The sequence below is a fragment of the Chiloscyllium punctatum genome, chromosome 8 (genome assembly GCF_047496795.1).
Source record: "Chiloscyllium punctatum isolate Juve2018m chromosome 8, sChiPun1.3, whole genome shotgun sequence".
Taxonomy (NCBI): Eukaryota; Metazoa; Chordata; class Chondrichthyes; order Orectolobiformes; family Hemiscylliidae; genus Chiloscyllium; species Chiloscyllium punctatum.
In genome coordinates this window covers 125,148,797-125,164,620 of record NC_092746.1, presented here as the reverse complement: position 1 = coordinate 125,164,620, position 15,824 = coordinate 125,148,797, and the positions used below count along the sequence as shown (strand labels likewise).

At 41.1% G+C, this 15,824-nt stretch overlaps 1 protein-coding gene across 1 annotated transcript in view; it reads right to left on the bottom strand.

Moving 5' to 3' along the window:
• LOC140480291 (uncharacterized) overlaps positions 1–15,824 on the bottom strand; it is an 81,290-nt gene that overhangs the window by 18,389 nt on the left and 47,077 nt on the right. The window contains exons 6-7 of the mRNA XM_072574995.1: positions 14,142–14,219; positions 11,689–11,862 (exon numbers count right to left, since the gene is read on the bottom strand). Coding sequence (XP_072431096.1) covers positions 11,689–11,862; positions 14,142–14,219 — 252 coding nt within the window. The remainder of the gene's footprint in view (positions 1–11,688; positions 11,863–14,141; positions 14,220–15,824) is intronic.

Genomic DNA, 15,824 nt, shown 5'->3' with positions numbered 1-15,824 from the left:
AGCACCTTCTCCTAGTGATAGTCACCATACTCAGCTCTGCCCCCTCACTCACTTGAATCTTTGGGTAATTACCCATGTCTTCCACCGTGAAGACTGACGTGAAGTAATTATTCAGTTCCTCAGCCATTTCTGTGTTCCCAACTACTATCTCTCCAGCATCATTTTCCAATGGCCCAATGTCCAGTTTTGCCTCTCTTTTGCCCTTTATCTATCCAAAGAAACTCTTACAGTCTTCTTTTATTGCTGCCTTGTGTACCATTATGTTTAATATTCTCCCTCCTTATTTCTTTTTTTGTTGCTCTCTATTGGTCTTCATAAACTTCCAAATCCTCTGGTTTCCCACTGCCCTTCACCACATTTTATGCTTTTCCTTTTGCTTTTATGCTATCCCTGAATTCCCCAAACAGCTGTCCTCTCTGCACCATGCTTCTTTTTCCTCGGGATGAATCTCTGCTGTGTCTCCTGAATTACTCCCAGAAACTCCTGCCATTGCCACTATCTTTTCTGCTGGACTCCTCTCCCAGTCAATTCTACCCAGCTCCAACCTCCTCCCTCTGTAGTTGCCTTTATTCAGTTATAATACTGTTCCCTCTGACTCTATCCTGTCCCATACAAATTGCAGAGTATATTCAATTATATTATGATCACTGCCTCTGAAGGGTTCCTTCACCTTGACAGTATCAGTAAGAGGACGGTCCTTGTGGAGATGAAGTCCCAACTTCATATTGACAATATCCTGAACTGTGTTGTGCGGCATGCTGAATGGGATAGATTTCAAGCATTTCATTGCTGGGCATGAGGTGCTGTGAGCTATCAACAATAGCATAGAACAAAGAACATTACAGCGCAGTACAGGCCCTTCAGCCCTCGATGTTGCGCCGACCTGTTGTAACAATCTGAAGCCCATCTAACCTACACTATTCCATGTACGTCCATTTGCTTATCCAATGACGACTTAAATGTACTTAAAGTTGGTGGATCTACTACTGTTGCAGGAAAAGCATTCCATACCCTTACTACTCTCTGAGTAAAGAAACTACCTCTGACATCTGTCCTATATCTATCACTTCTCAATTTAAAGCTATGCCCCCTCGTGCTCGCCGTCACCATACTTGGAAAAAGGCTCTCCCTGTCCACCCTATCTAACCCTCTGATTATCTTATATGTGGCTATTCAGTCACCTCTCAACCCTCTTCTCTCTAACGAAAACAGCCTCAAGTCCCTCAGCCTTTCCTCGTAAGACCTTCCCTCTACACCAGGCAACATCCTAGTAAATCTCCTCTGCACCCTTTCCAAAGCTTCCACATCCTTCTTATAATGCGGTGACCAGAACTGTACACAATACTCCAAGATCAGCCGCACTAGAGTTTTGTACAGCTGTAGCATAACCTCATGGTTCTGGAACTTGATCTCTTAATAAAAGCTAAAACACTGTATGCCTTCTTAACAACCCTGTCAATCTGGATGGCAACTTTCAAGGATCTGTGTACCTGGACACTGAGATCTATCTGCTCATCTACACTACCAAGAATCTTACCATTAGCCCAGTACTTTGCATCCGTTACTCCAACCAAAGTCTGCATTAAACTCCATTTGCCACCTCTCAGCCCGGCTCTGCAGCTTATCTATGTCTCTCTGTAACCTACAACATCCTTCGTCACTATCCACAACTCCACTGACCTTAGTGTCGCCTGTAAATTACTAACCCACCCTTCTAAGCCCTCATCCAGGTCGTACATAAAAATAACGAACAGCAGTGGACCCAACACCGACCCTTGTGGTACACCACTGGTAACTGGACTCCAGGATGAACATTTCCCATCAACCACCACCCTCTGTCTTCTTTCAGCAAGCCAATTACTGGTCCAAACTGCTATATCTCCCACAATCCCATTCCTCCGCATTTTGTGCAATAGCCCACTGTGGGGAACCTTATCAAACGCCTTGCTGAAATCCATATACACCACATCAACCGGTTTACTCTCATCTACCTGTTTGGTCACCTTCTCAAAGAACTCAATAAGGTTTGTGAGGCACGACCTACCCTTCACAAAACCGTGCTGACTATCCCTAATCAAATTATTCTTTTCTAGATGATTATAAATCCTATCTCTTATTACCTTTTCCAACACTTTACCAACAACTGAAGTAAGGCTCACTGGTCTATAATTCCCAGGGTTGTCTCTACTCCCCTTCTTGAACAGGGGAACCACATTTGCTATCCTCCAGTTTGTTGGCATTATTCCTGTAGACAATGACAATTTAAAGATCAATGCCAAAGGCTCGGCAATTTCCTCCCTGGCTTCCCAGAGGATCCTAGGATAACTCTCATCCAGCCCAGGGAACTTATCTATTTTCTCACACTGCAGGAGTTCTAATACCTCTTCCTTGTGAACCTCAATCACACCTAGTCTAGTAGCCTGTGTCTCAGTAATCTCCTCGACAACATTGTCATTTTCTAGAGTGAATACTGTCGAAAAATATTAATTTAGTGCTTCCCCTATCTCCTCTGACTCCACACACAACTTCCCACTACTACCCTTGATTGGCCCTTATCTTACTCTCGTCATTCTTTTATTCCTTAAATATCTACAGAAAGCCTTAGGGTTTACCCTGATCTTATCCGCCAACAACTTCTCATGTCTCCTCCTGGCTCTTCTGAGCTCTCTCTTTCGGTCTTTCCTGGCTACCTTGTAACCCTCAAGCGCCCTAACTGAGCCTTCACATCTCGTCCTAACACAAGTCTTCTTCTTCCTCTTGACCAGATATTCTGTTTCCTTCGTAAACCACGGCTCCCGTGCTCTGCAGCTTCCTCCCTGCCTGACAGGTACATACTTATCTCGGACACACAGTAGCTTTTCCTTGAATAAGCTCCACAATTCTAATGTGCCTATCCCCTACAGTTTCCTTCTCCATTCTATGTTTCCTAAATCTTGCCGAATCACATCATAATTGCCTTTCCCCAGCTATAACTCTTGCCAAGTGGTATACACATATCCCTTTCTATCACTAAAGTAAACATAGCAGAATTGTATTCAACCATAAACTGTACATTTGTGGACAGCACTGCCATTGCTATATACAGGTAGTTCTTCTGTAACGCAATGGTTGTGTTGTTGTGCAACCCCACATTATGGAAAAATCGTGCTTTAGAAACAGCACCTGAAGTGTTGGCGATGTAATTGTGTTACAGTCAACACGCATTTTAAAAGTTCACTCTTTAGAAACAGTGTCCCCAATTTGCCAATTGTGTTACAACGAATTTGCATTAATGAAACATGCGTTATAGCAGAACGACCTATACTCCACTATCAATATCATGGGTGTTACCATTGTTGCGACATGGAGGTGAAACCCTCTGTTAATTAGGGCTCACCTCGCCTCGTAATCTAGGAGAAAGTGAGGACTGCAGATGCTGGAGATCAGAGTCAAGAAGTCTGGTGCTGGAAAAGCACAGCAGGTCAGGCAGCATCCGAGGAGCAGGAGAATCGGCATTTCAAGCATCCTTGATGAAGAGTTTATGCTTGAAACGTCAACTCTGCTGCTCCTCGGATACTATCTGACAGGCTGTGCTTTTCCAGAGCCACAAGTTTTGATACACCCTGTGATCTGTTAAAGTATGAGTGACAGAGAATTCACTAATTCCACTATTTACAGAAAATAACATCAATTTATTTTTTAACTCTAAGTGAACATTAAACAACAACTATTCACAATTCTTAGCCTCCCTTTCTCTTAACTGCTTATAACCTGCCTCCAACTCTATAAAAATGTGCTGTTCCACTAAAACACTTATTGTCGTCTTCTGTGTCTTTCTTCCAGCTGAGGATCTCCCTGGGTTATCTTCCTTCTTTTTACTGTGAGTATGTTTCATGTGAAAAGTTATCTTTGATAGAGTGTGTTTCCTAATTTCTTGGAGAACAAGGTGTTAGCTCTTCAGGCGGTTCTGTCTCAATGGCAATTGCTCTCTCTTAAAGGTACAGTACACACCTTCAACTCAGCTTCTTTTTTCTAATACTTAATCCCATTACGATAAACATAGAGGTAATAAATGTAAGTTATACCTTACATATTAATTTCTGCACACATATATAACATTGAAATCTGTCAGATCTTATCTGCACATTTCCTGTTAAAACCACGGTAACATGTCTGCTATCACATTTTTACAACCAGCAACATGTACAATTTGTAAATTAAAAGTCTGTAACATAAGAACTAAATTAAACTCTATCTGCCACTTCTCAGCCCACTGGTCCATCTGATCAAGATCCCGTTGTAATGTGAAATAACCTTCTTCACTGTCCACTACACCTCCAATTTTGGTTTAATCAGAAAACTTACTAACTATACCTTTTATGCGCACATCCAAATCATTCATATAAACGTAGAGGACCCAGCACAGATCCTTGTGGCACTCCACTGGTCACAGGTCTCCAGTCTGAAAAACAACCCTCCACCACCACCCTATGTCTTCTACATTTGAGCCAGTTCTGTATCCAAATGGCTGGTTCTCCCTTTATTCCATAAGATTTAACTTTGCCAGTTCCTATATGGCTCACATTGACTGCAACATTGAATGGTTTCAAAAATTTGACGTAGCTAAGACTGGTGTGATGGTCAATACTGCTTTTAAATTCTCAAATGCCTCCTGGCATTATTCTGTCCACCAAAATTTTGTGTTCTTCTTTCGTAAATCTGTTAGTGGTGTCATTATGCTGCTGAATTTTCGAACAGTCTTATGGTAGAATTCGTTTAGTCCCGAAAATCGAAGTACCTCTTTCTTTGAGGATGGTCATGGAAGTTCCTCGATAGTCTTCATCTTCATGTTCCTTGGTGTCAACCTTCCATGACTGATATAATGTCCGAAGATCGTCACCTCTGCCTTCGCGATCTCTGTTTTCTTTAAGTTTATTACCAGTTTTGCTTCTCATAATCATTCAAAGAGCTTAGCCAACTGTACCATGTGATCTTTCATTACTCACTAAAGATCACTGCATCATCCAGATAAGCTGCACAAGTTTTAATCAGGCCACAGCTCTGTTCATGACTTTTTGGAATGTGGCAGGTGCGTTCTGCATTCCAAAGGACATCACTTTGAATTGATATAGTCCACTGGGGATTACAAATGCAGAAACTTCTTTGGCTTTGTCTTCTGCCAATAACCACGCAGTAAGTCCAACTTCATGATGTCAGTGGCTTTACCAACTTTCTCTATGCAGTCCTTCAATCTTGGCATTGGATAGGAGTCTGATTTTGTTACAGCACTGACCTTCCAATAGCCCACACAAAATTGTGGAGTCCCATCAGGTTTGGGAACTAACATAATCGGTGAACTCCACTCACTCTAGCTCAGTTTGATGATATCTTCGTTGAGCATCGCACCCACTTCCTTCTGAACCTGTGTGGCTTTGAGAAGATTAAGTCTGTAGTGGTGTTGTTTTATCAGAACAGCATTCCCTACGTCCACCTCAGGTAAAATAGTATAAGTCCTCCCCATCTTATTACTGTGTATGTCCTCATACTGCTGCAACAAACCTTTCAACTCGAGTCTTTGCTCCTAACACAGATAGTTTACTAATCACTCCCACTCCACATTATTTAACCTCTCTTGAAGTACATCAAACTCCACATCTGGATTTGATTCTTCATTTTGCGGGGCAGTAACAACACCTGTTTCTCCAGTTTCCTGTCTCTATTATAATAAGGTTTCAACTTATTCACATGACATACCCGATACAGATTTTTTCTATCCAGCATCTTTACCTGACTCAACTTTTTCTCAATTTGATAGGGACCACCAAACTTATCATTGGCAATAATACTAATACATCGTCCCCATGGGAAAATGTCTGAATTTCAGAGGCTTTTTTTCTGCTACCTTCTTCATTCTATGCTGCGCCCTCTTCAGGTGCTATTTAGCTAACTCATCTATCTGATTTAATCTTTCCCTCAACTCAGATACATAATCCAAGTGTGAGATCTCTAACTTTGGTCCTATCAATTTTCTTTAATTAATTTCCACGGTCCTCTCACTTCATGCCCATATATTAAGTCAAAGGGAGTAAACTGAATAGATTCATTTGGGGCATCTCTAATGGCAAGCAATACAAATGGGATACCTTTATCCCAATTATTTGGGTAGTCTTGACAGTATGCTCTTAACATGGTTTTCAGGGTCTGATGCCACCTTTCCAAGGTTCCCTGGGATTCAGGAAGGTATGCACTTGATTTAAAGTGCTGTATGCCTAAACTATCCATGACTTCCTTAAACAGCCTAGTAGTAAAATTAGATCCTTGGTCTGACCGAATCTCTCTGGGTAGCCCAGTAAAGAAAGCTACTAGCTCCTTTACCATCCTTAATACTCAATGATGGAGTTAGCATGTTTTGAGATGATTTGTAGCTCAGGTTGAGGTTCTGGATGTAGGTTTGCTTGCTGAGCGGGAACGTTAATTTTCAGATGTTTTGTCACCATACTAGGTAACATCATCAGAGAGCCTCTGGATGAAGCACTGGTGGTATGGTCCATTTTCTATTTGTGTGTTTAGGTTTCCTTGGGTTAGTGATGCCATTTCCTGTGGTAATGCCATTTCCTGTGGTGATATCATTTCCGGTTCTTTTTCTCAGGGGGTGGTAAATGGGAGCCAAGTCAACGTGTTTGTTGATGGAGTTCCAGTTGAAATGCCACGCTTCTAGGAATTCCCATGCATGTCTGTGTTTGGCTTGTCCTAGGATGGATGTGTTATCTCAGTCGAACTGGTGTCTTTCCTCATCTGTACGTAAGGATACTAGTGAGAGTGGGTCATGTCTTTTTGGGACTAGTTGGTGTTCATGTATCCTGGTAGCTCGTTTTTTGCCTGTTTGTCCAATGTAGTGTTTGTTACAGTTCTTGCACGGTATTTTGTAAATAACATTAGTTTTGCTTGTTGTCTGTATAGGTTCTTTCAAGTTCATTAGCTGCTGTTTTAGTGTGTTGGTGGGTTTGTGGGCTACCATGATGCCAAGAAGTCTGAGTAGTCTGGCAGTCATTTCCGAGATGTCTTTGATGTAGGGGAGAGTGATTAGGGTTTCTGGAACTGTTTTGTCTGCTTGTTTGAGTTTGTTGCTGAAATTGGCAGACTGTATTCATGAGGTAACGGTACCCTTCTTTTTTAATACATGGTATAGGTGATTTTCCTCTGCTCTTCATAGTTCCTCTGTGCTACAGTAAGTGATGGCTCATGGCACCACCTATCAAAATTAATATGTTTAATTCTTTCAAACTCAACGTAGGTCTGACCTGGTTCCTTCCTTATGCTTCTGAACTACTGTCTATACACTTCTGGTACCAATTCATAAGCACTCAAAATAGCCTGTTAGACAACTGCACAATCTCTTGACCTCTCATCTGACAGCGTTGCAAATATTTCACTAGCTCTGCCTACCAGCTTAGTCTAAGCTAACTTTACCCACAAGTTCTCTAGCCATTCCATTTGCCTTGCCAATTTTTCAAATGAAATAAAGAAGGCTTCAACATCTTTCTCATCAAAATGTGGCAACGTTTTAACATATTTGTATACATCACTACCTTCTCTCATCTCCATCCTGTTAATTTGACTTTACTGAGTAATTCGCAACTTCTGACATTCAAATTTTCTCTCCCTTTCTCTTACTGTTTCTTCTCTCTCTCTTTGCACAGCTAAGAATCTTCTCTCCCTTTCTTTTTCCTCTCTCTCTTTCGCTATTGTTCTCTTTCTTTGCCTTGCACTCTTTCTCCCTCTCTCTATGTTAGCGAAGAACCTTCTCTTCCTTCTTCCTTTAATATGTGTCTTCTTTCCCTTTCTTTATCTTCTAACTCTACTTCCCTCAACTGTAATTTAAGTTTTTGTAACTGTACTGCTTTTGTCTGTTTCTCTAATACACAGTTAAAAATCACACATCACCAGGTTATAGTCCAACAGGTTATCTAACACTTGTTGGACTATAACCTGGTGTTGTGTGATTTTTAACTTTGTCCACCCCAATCCAATAGCACCACCTTCAAGTCTCTGATACACCTAAGTGCTTGACCAACCCCACTACAATTTCAGCTTTCCTTTTGTCCCTGGTTAAACCCATTTCTAAACTATTTGCTAATTCTAAAAGTATGTCCTTCCTGTGTTTTTTTTGGCAAATTTATGTAGAATATAGAACATTACAGTACAGTACAGGCCCTTCAGCCCTCAATGTTGCACCGACCTGTGAAATCAATCTGAAGCCCATCTAACCTACACTATTCCATTTTCAACCATATGTTTATCATATTTGGGAAGCATCTTCAAATCTCAGAACCTCTTTAGCAATCTTAAGAGCCACGTCCCTCGCCTTTAATTTAACTAACCACAAGTAACCGAAATTAAACAAATGTTCTCATCTGTGTTTTATTCAAAGATCTAGGACATTAATAGGCAAGTGTTTAAATCTGTTGGGACCTTTTGTACTCCAAATCTGTTAAAATCTATCCAAATCTCAGACTGTATCTACGTAAACCTATCCAAATCTCAGAGACAAGCCCCCAAAATGTTATGACATGGCAGTTAATTAAACCAAACACCCAGAAAAGTTTGCCTTGCCTCATAATCTGTTAAAATACAAGTGACAGAAAACTCCCAAATTCCACTATTTAAAGAAGATAACATCAATTTATTTTTTAACTCTAAATTAAACAGCTACTCACAATTCCCTACTCACAATTCGAAGCCCCCTTTCTCTTAACTGCTTTTAATCTGCCTCCAACTCTGTAACAAAATGCTGTTCCAATAAGATACTTAGTAAAATTACATCAACTTAATTTCAAAACCTCACAGCTGCTGTTCCCTTCTGTGTCTTTCTTCTTCTGGCTGAGGATCTCCATGGGTCGTCTTCTTTCTTTTTACTGCGAGTATGTTTCATATGAAAAGGTACCTTTGATAGAGAGTGTTTCCTAATTTCTTGGAGAGCATGATGTTAGCTTTCAACTTCATAACACCATTGACAAGAAACTAAACTGGACTAGCCAAATCAATACTGTGGCTACAACAGCAGGTCAGGTGCTAGAAATGTCATAACATTCAAGACTGAAGGCCTAGTGCTGGTAAGTGGGACTAGAGTCATAAAGCCATAGAGATATATAAACACAGAAACAGACCCTTCGATCCAACTCATCCATGCCAACCAGATATCCCAACCTAATCTAGTCCCATTTGCCAGCACTTGGCCCATATCCCTCTAATCCCTTCCTATTCAGATACTCATCCAAATGCTTTTTAAATGTTGCAACTGTATCAGCCTCCACCACTTCCTCTGGCAGCTCATTCCACACACGCATCACCCTCTACATGAAAACATTGCCGCTTAGGTCTCTTTTAAATTTTTCCCCTCTCCTATGTCCTCTGGTTCTGGACTCCCCCAGTCCAAGGAAAATACCCTGTCTATTTACCCTATACATGCCCCTTATGATTTTATAAACCTCTACAAGGTCACCCCTCAGCTTCCTACACAGCCCCAGCCTATTCAGCATCTCTCTATAGCTCAAACACTCCAAATCCCAAAAGGGTTCTGTTCTGAACCCTTTCAAGCTTCACAACATCTTTCCTATAGCAGGGAGACCAGAATTGCACACAATATTTCAGAAGTGACCTAACCAATGCCCTGCACAGCCACAACATGACCTTTCAACTCCTACTGGGAGAAAGTGAGGACTGCAGATGCTGGAGATCAGAGCTGAAAATGTGTTGCTGGAAAGGCGCAGCAGGTCACGCAGCATCCAAAGAACAGGAGAATCGACGTTTCGGGCATAAGCCCATCTTCAGGAATGAGGAAAGTGTGTCCAGCAGGCTAAGATAAAAGGTAGGGAGGAGGGACTTGGGGGAGGGACATTGGAAATGCGATAGGTGGAAGGAGGTCAAGGTGAGGGTGATAGGCCGGAGTGGGGTGGGGACGGAGAGGTCAGGAAGAAGATTGCAGGTTAGGAAGGCGGTGTTGAGTTCGAGGGATTTGACTGAGACAAGGTGGGGGGAGGGGAAATGAGGAAACTGGAGAAATCTGAGTTCATCCCTTGTGGTTGGAGGGTTCCTCGGCGGAAGATGAGGCGCTCTTCCTCCAACCGTCGTGTTGCTATGGTCTGGCGATGGAGGAGTCCAAGGACCTGCATGTCCTTGGTGGAGTGGGAGGGGGAGTTGAAGTTTTGAGCCACGGGGTGATTGGGTTGGTTGGTCCGGGTGTCCCAGAGGTGTTCTCTGAAACGTTCCGCAAGTAGGCGGCCTGTCTCCCCAACTCCTATACTCAATTCACTGACTAATAAAGGGAAGCATTCTAAACACCTTCTTCACTATCCTATCTACATGAGACTCCACTTACTTTCAAGGACTGGTACAGATTTAGCAAAGCTTTGACAATAGAAACTCAATGGACAAAAGGGTCTTTTCTGTTTTGTAGATTTTATGATTCAAATTATTTATCTTATTCTTTTAAACTCCATCAGATGCAAGCCTAGCTTGTCCAACGTTTTTTCATCAGATAACCGATCTATTCCAGGTATCTAGTAAACCTTCTCTGAACTGATTATCACAAATTTCTTCAAGATATATGCAACAAAAAATAAATCATTCATTCATCCATTCCTTAAACAAATTAACCAATATTATACTTATTGCCCCTGACATGGTCTCACTGAAGTCTAGATTAGAGTGGTGCTGGAAAAGCACAGCAGGTCAGGCAGCATCCGAGGAGCAGGAAAATCGATGTTTCGGGCAAAAGCCCTTCTTCAGGGCATTCCTGATGAAGGGCTCATGCCTGAAATGTTGATTTTCCTGCTCCTCAGATGCTGCCTGACCTGCTGTGCTTTTCCAGCACCACTCTAATATAGACTCTGGTTTCCAGCATCTGCAGTCCTTGTTTTTACCGATGGTCTCACTAAATTCTGTATAACTGAAACATAACCTCCCTACTTCTGTACTCAATTCCCCTCACAATAAATGACATTTTACTCACTTACCTCATTATTTGTTGTACCTGTTCACTACCCTTTTGTGATTTATGGACAAGGGTCATCCTAGTCCACTCTCTCATCATTGAAACAAAATGCTTTTTATTTATCCTTGCTCTGAAAATGGAGAAATGCATATTTTCCAACATTATACACAATTTCCTCGATCTTTTTCCCTCTATTTCGCACATGTTCCTCACAACTTACTTTCCAATTTCCAACCTTCCATGGTTGCTGGGTTTGCTTTTTACTATCTAAACAGAGTGCTTCTGAAGGCAGTTAAGAATTTTGTTTCCTCTGTGCCTTTCACACTACCTCTGTCCCAGTTGGAAAAATATTACTGCCCAAATGTTCTTGCAAGGATTCAAGGTGTCCTGATAATAAACCTGGGGTGGGTTTGGAGGCGTACTTTAAAATAGAGGTTAGAGGGATGGAAGAAGGCGAGGCACTCAAAGGAGGAAAGTACAGTATTAGACTTTGTCACATATGTTCATACAGTTTTCTTCCTTGCAACATACTTCATAGAAAGATAACTTGGAATTTTCAGGCCGTACTTTCTTACAGAATTACTTTTATTTTCAGAAGTGCATTAGAGTGGATTGTACTGTAATATCAAGAACAGTTGGAGTTCTATTGTAAGGGAAGCCATAGAACACTGATGCCAATAACCAGAACATAATTTAATAACAACATTAAATGTTACCTGCGTCAGACATTCCAGCCTTGTGTTTACTACGTTGATGTTGTTGTGCAAGAAGGACAAGTTCATGACGATAGAGGTCGAATTTGGTGTCAAGATGTTTCCGTTTCATCTCCGGCATCCATGTTTTTGCCACATTTATTTTATAACTGTATATGCGCCTTTGAAGTTCACTTACTGTGAGCAATTAAAATAAAGACAAAGGAGAAAGTTGAATGCAAACTTAATTTGAGAGTAATTTTAATCGTAGAATCAAGTAGCGGAGTCTGTGCAGGTAGTAAACCAGTCTCACCTCAGCACTGTGAGTTCCAGACCTAAATATCCAAAACCAGCAAGAAGTAAAAGCTACTGTCAATCAGCTCATGAGCAGAACATTAGGTAGCAGGAAGTCACTAGCTAGGGATTGTAATAACTGCACAGAGGCCAGTATACCTTCACCAAGTCACTCTGTACTTAACATGTGCACAGTACACTAGCTGTGACCAGTCAGCTTGGACTCAGTCCCTGAAGTCAGGAAACTCTCTGAGTTCCCTGTTTATATCTGTCAGCCAGGGCTCACTGATTGGCCCAGGTTAACAATGTCAATGAAGGATCTCATAGTCAATGAGATCCACCTGGTTCCAAACATGATAGGGTTCAAGGAATTATCACAGGTAGTGCATTAAGTCACTGGATTTTATCAATATTTGGAAAGGGAGGTCCTATTTTTTGGGGGGAGCCAAAGCAAAGATTCTGCTCCTTCTGCCTCCATAAGTAATGAAGAGATGCTTATCTGTTTGCCTCTTCTCTGAACCTAATCATTCAGAAAATCATAATCACTTCTCAACTCAGTCAAATAGCATTTGGTTTCAGATGACATATCTGAAGAATGCAATGGAGTGGAGGAACTGGTGTTGGACTGGGGTGGACAGAAATAAAAATCACACAACAACAGATTATAGTCCAACAAGTTTATCTGGAAGCACTAGCTTTCAGAACACTGCTCCTTCATCAGGTGTTTGTGGAGTATAAGATCACAAGAAGCAGAATTTGTAGTAAAAGATTTCAGACTCAAATAGTGAAATATTGAACAAATCTGGATTCCTAAATCTCTTATCTTTTAGAAAGGATTGCAGGTTTTGATTCAATAATGTGTAAATCCCAGAACTTCTTTTAAGTCACCTTCTTGAGATAACTTAAGATGACATCTCAGCTCAGACAATGCATTAAAGATGTGAGGTCAGAGTCTGTATCCCAATCTTGGACTGGTTCTATTTCCAATGTGGAATTTACAAAATGTTACATACATACACCCCCCCACATTCACACCCCTTACAGGCTTACTCCATCACACTCACACACACATTTTACCAAGCTTTCACACACACAACCACACACTCTCTCACATGCACTCACATTCACACACTCACATGCACACTTTCTCTCTCTCTCTCTCTCTCTCTCTCTCTCTCATGCACATATCAGGTCTATGGGGTGAATTTGTATCTGCAGAATTATATTTGCTGATGTATTCTATTTTGCTCAAAAAAAATGCACAATCTGTAGGCAGTCAATACACGTAATATCTTGTAAATTCCACTTTTGAACTAGTCTGACTCAAAACTGGGATACAGACAGACTCTAACCTCACACCTTTAATGTATTGTCTGAGCTGAGATATCACTTTTTGTTACAAAACTTTAAGTTATCTTGAGAAAGTGACTGAAAAGAAATTCTGGGATTTACATATGAATGAAGCAAAACCTGCATTCTAAAAGATAAAAGACTTAACAATCCAGATTTGTTCAATATATCACTGTATGACACTCTAATCTTTTGTTATAAATTCTGCATCTTATGATTTTATACTCCACAACCAGGAAGAGCAATGCTCTGAAAGTTAGTGCTTCCAAATAAATCTGTTGGACTACAACCTGATGTTGTGTGATTTTTAATTTTATATTTGAAAAAGGATCCTGTTGGCCTCTGGGAAATGTTCTCTTTGCCTGTTCAGAACAGTTGGTAAAAATGGAAGGTTGGAAGTTAGAGAGGCATTACTGGATCAGATTCCTGGGCAAATCTACCTGACTGGATTAGTGGTGCTGGAAGAGCACAGCAGTTCAGGCAGCATCCAACGAGCAGCGAAATCGACGTTTCGGGCAAAAGCCCTTCATCAGGAAACGCCGATTTCGCTGCTCGTTGGATGCTGCCTGAACTGCTGTGCTCTTCCAGCACCACTAATCCAGTATTTGCTTTCCAGCATCTGCAGTTATTGTTTTTACCTCGTTGAAATCTATCTGACTGCCTAGTTTCAACAATGAAGAAAATTGTCCCTCATCACAATGCAGTCACCCAAGTTCCAAGTAACCTTAAATGATATAACTGCCCTGCGACACTTCCAGCAGCAAGCTGGGGCTTCACGAATTTCAGGTTCAAAGCCAAAATGTAACTGATAGGAAAAAAAATCAAGAAATTACCTGGTGGAAGATTTGGAGCAGAAAGAGGAACTTCAATCCCAAGCTCTGCGAGAATTTCATGTGCTCTCTCAGTATAATCTATTATTTAAAAAAAAGCGAAGAACATTTACTTCACTATGACAACAAGCTCATAATTGAATTTCTTTCATGAGATGTGGGTGTCATATAAAGATTAGAATTTGTCTCCATTCCGAAATTCTCTTCAGGAAGTGGTAGTGACAGGGATTGGACTCAATCAAAGAAGACAGAGCTCACTTGAGGTTGAAAGGGCGATGATGACCATCCAACACTGACACAACATGTCCTCAAAAGAAATTCCTGATGAAGGGCTTTTGCTCAAAACGTCAATTTTCCTGCTCCTCGGATGCTACCTGACCTGCTGTGCTTTTCCAGCACCACTCTAATCTTGACTCTAATCTCCAGCATCTGCAGTATCCACCTCCACCTAGAAGTCCTCAACAGTCGAGGTTGGAGCTGCTGATTTGTTAGGAAGAGAAACAGAGGCCACCACAACATAGAGACATTCTGTGAAGAGATTATTTCATTTTTAAGTATGAAGCTAATCATTTTGGTTGCAAGACATTGCTGAAGGCGACCCAACTATCTTCAAGAAAGGCAAAATACTAAGGACGCTTGGAAATCTGCAATAAACACAGAGAATGCTGGAGAAACACAGCTGGCAGCATTTACGTAGAGAGAAACAGAGTTAACACTTCAAGTCCAATCTGATGCTTCTTCAGATAGAATACTCTTTTGAAGAACAGTCATACCAAGTACAAAAGGTTAACTCTATTTCTCTCTCTCTCCATAGATGCTGTCAGACCGTCTCTGCATTTGATGCAACTATCTCTAGCTGCTTCACCAATGACCTCCTTCCTTGTTAAGTACAGAAGTTGGGATGTTCACTGAGGTTGTCATGATATTCATCAGCACTAACTGAAACTGCTCAGATGAAGCAGCCTGTATCAGGAGGAGCATGCAGCAGGGGCTAAACAAGATTCATGCTTCGATTAATAAGTGGCAAACATCACACACATGTGCTAAACAATCTCCAACAAGACAGAATCTAACATGAAGGAAGTATTATTTGAAAAAGCTGAACAGAGGGCCAAATATCTGAACATAGTTGATCACAGTAAGAGTGCCATTCTGTCCCATATAGAAAATAGGAGCAGGAGTAGGCCATTTGGTCCTTTGAACCTGCATCACCATTCGATCCAATCACGGCTGTGCTCAGAATGTACAATATGCAGTTAATGTCATCCAGAAACATCAATCAGACATCACCTAGAAGTTTACATACAGCCAGGTATTTTGAAAGCACAAAGTGGAAGAGATGTAAGATTGAAAGCAACACTACCATTTCAAAAGTACCTTAATGGAGATAAATGGTCCAAAGGTATTGAATGTGAACAATTGTAGTCCTCTTTTTCAGGAAAGCTTTACTGGCATTGGAAGTATTTCAAAGGATCACTAAGCTGATTCTTAGTCTGGAGAGATTTTCTTACGAGGTGAGGTCAAGTAGGTTGGACTGGTACCACTGGTTTGTTGGACCATGAGAGATCTTAGTTAAACATGTAAGATTCTTACAGGGCTTGATTAGGTGGATGGTTATTTCCCATTGTAGGAGAATCTAGGATCAGAAGGCATAATCTCAGGGTAACGGGTCACACATTTAAGACA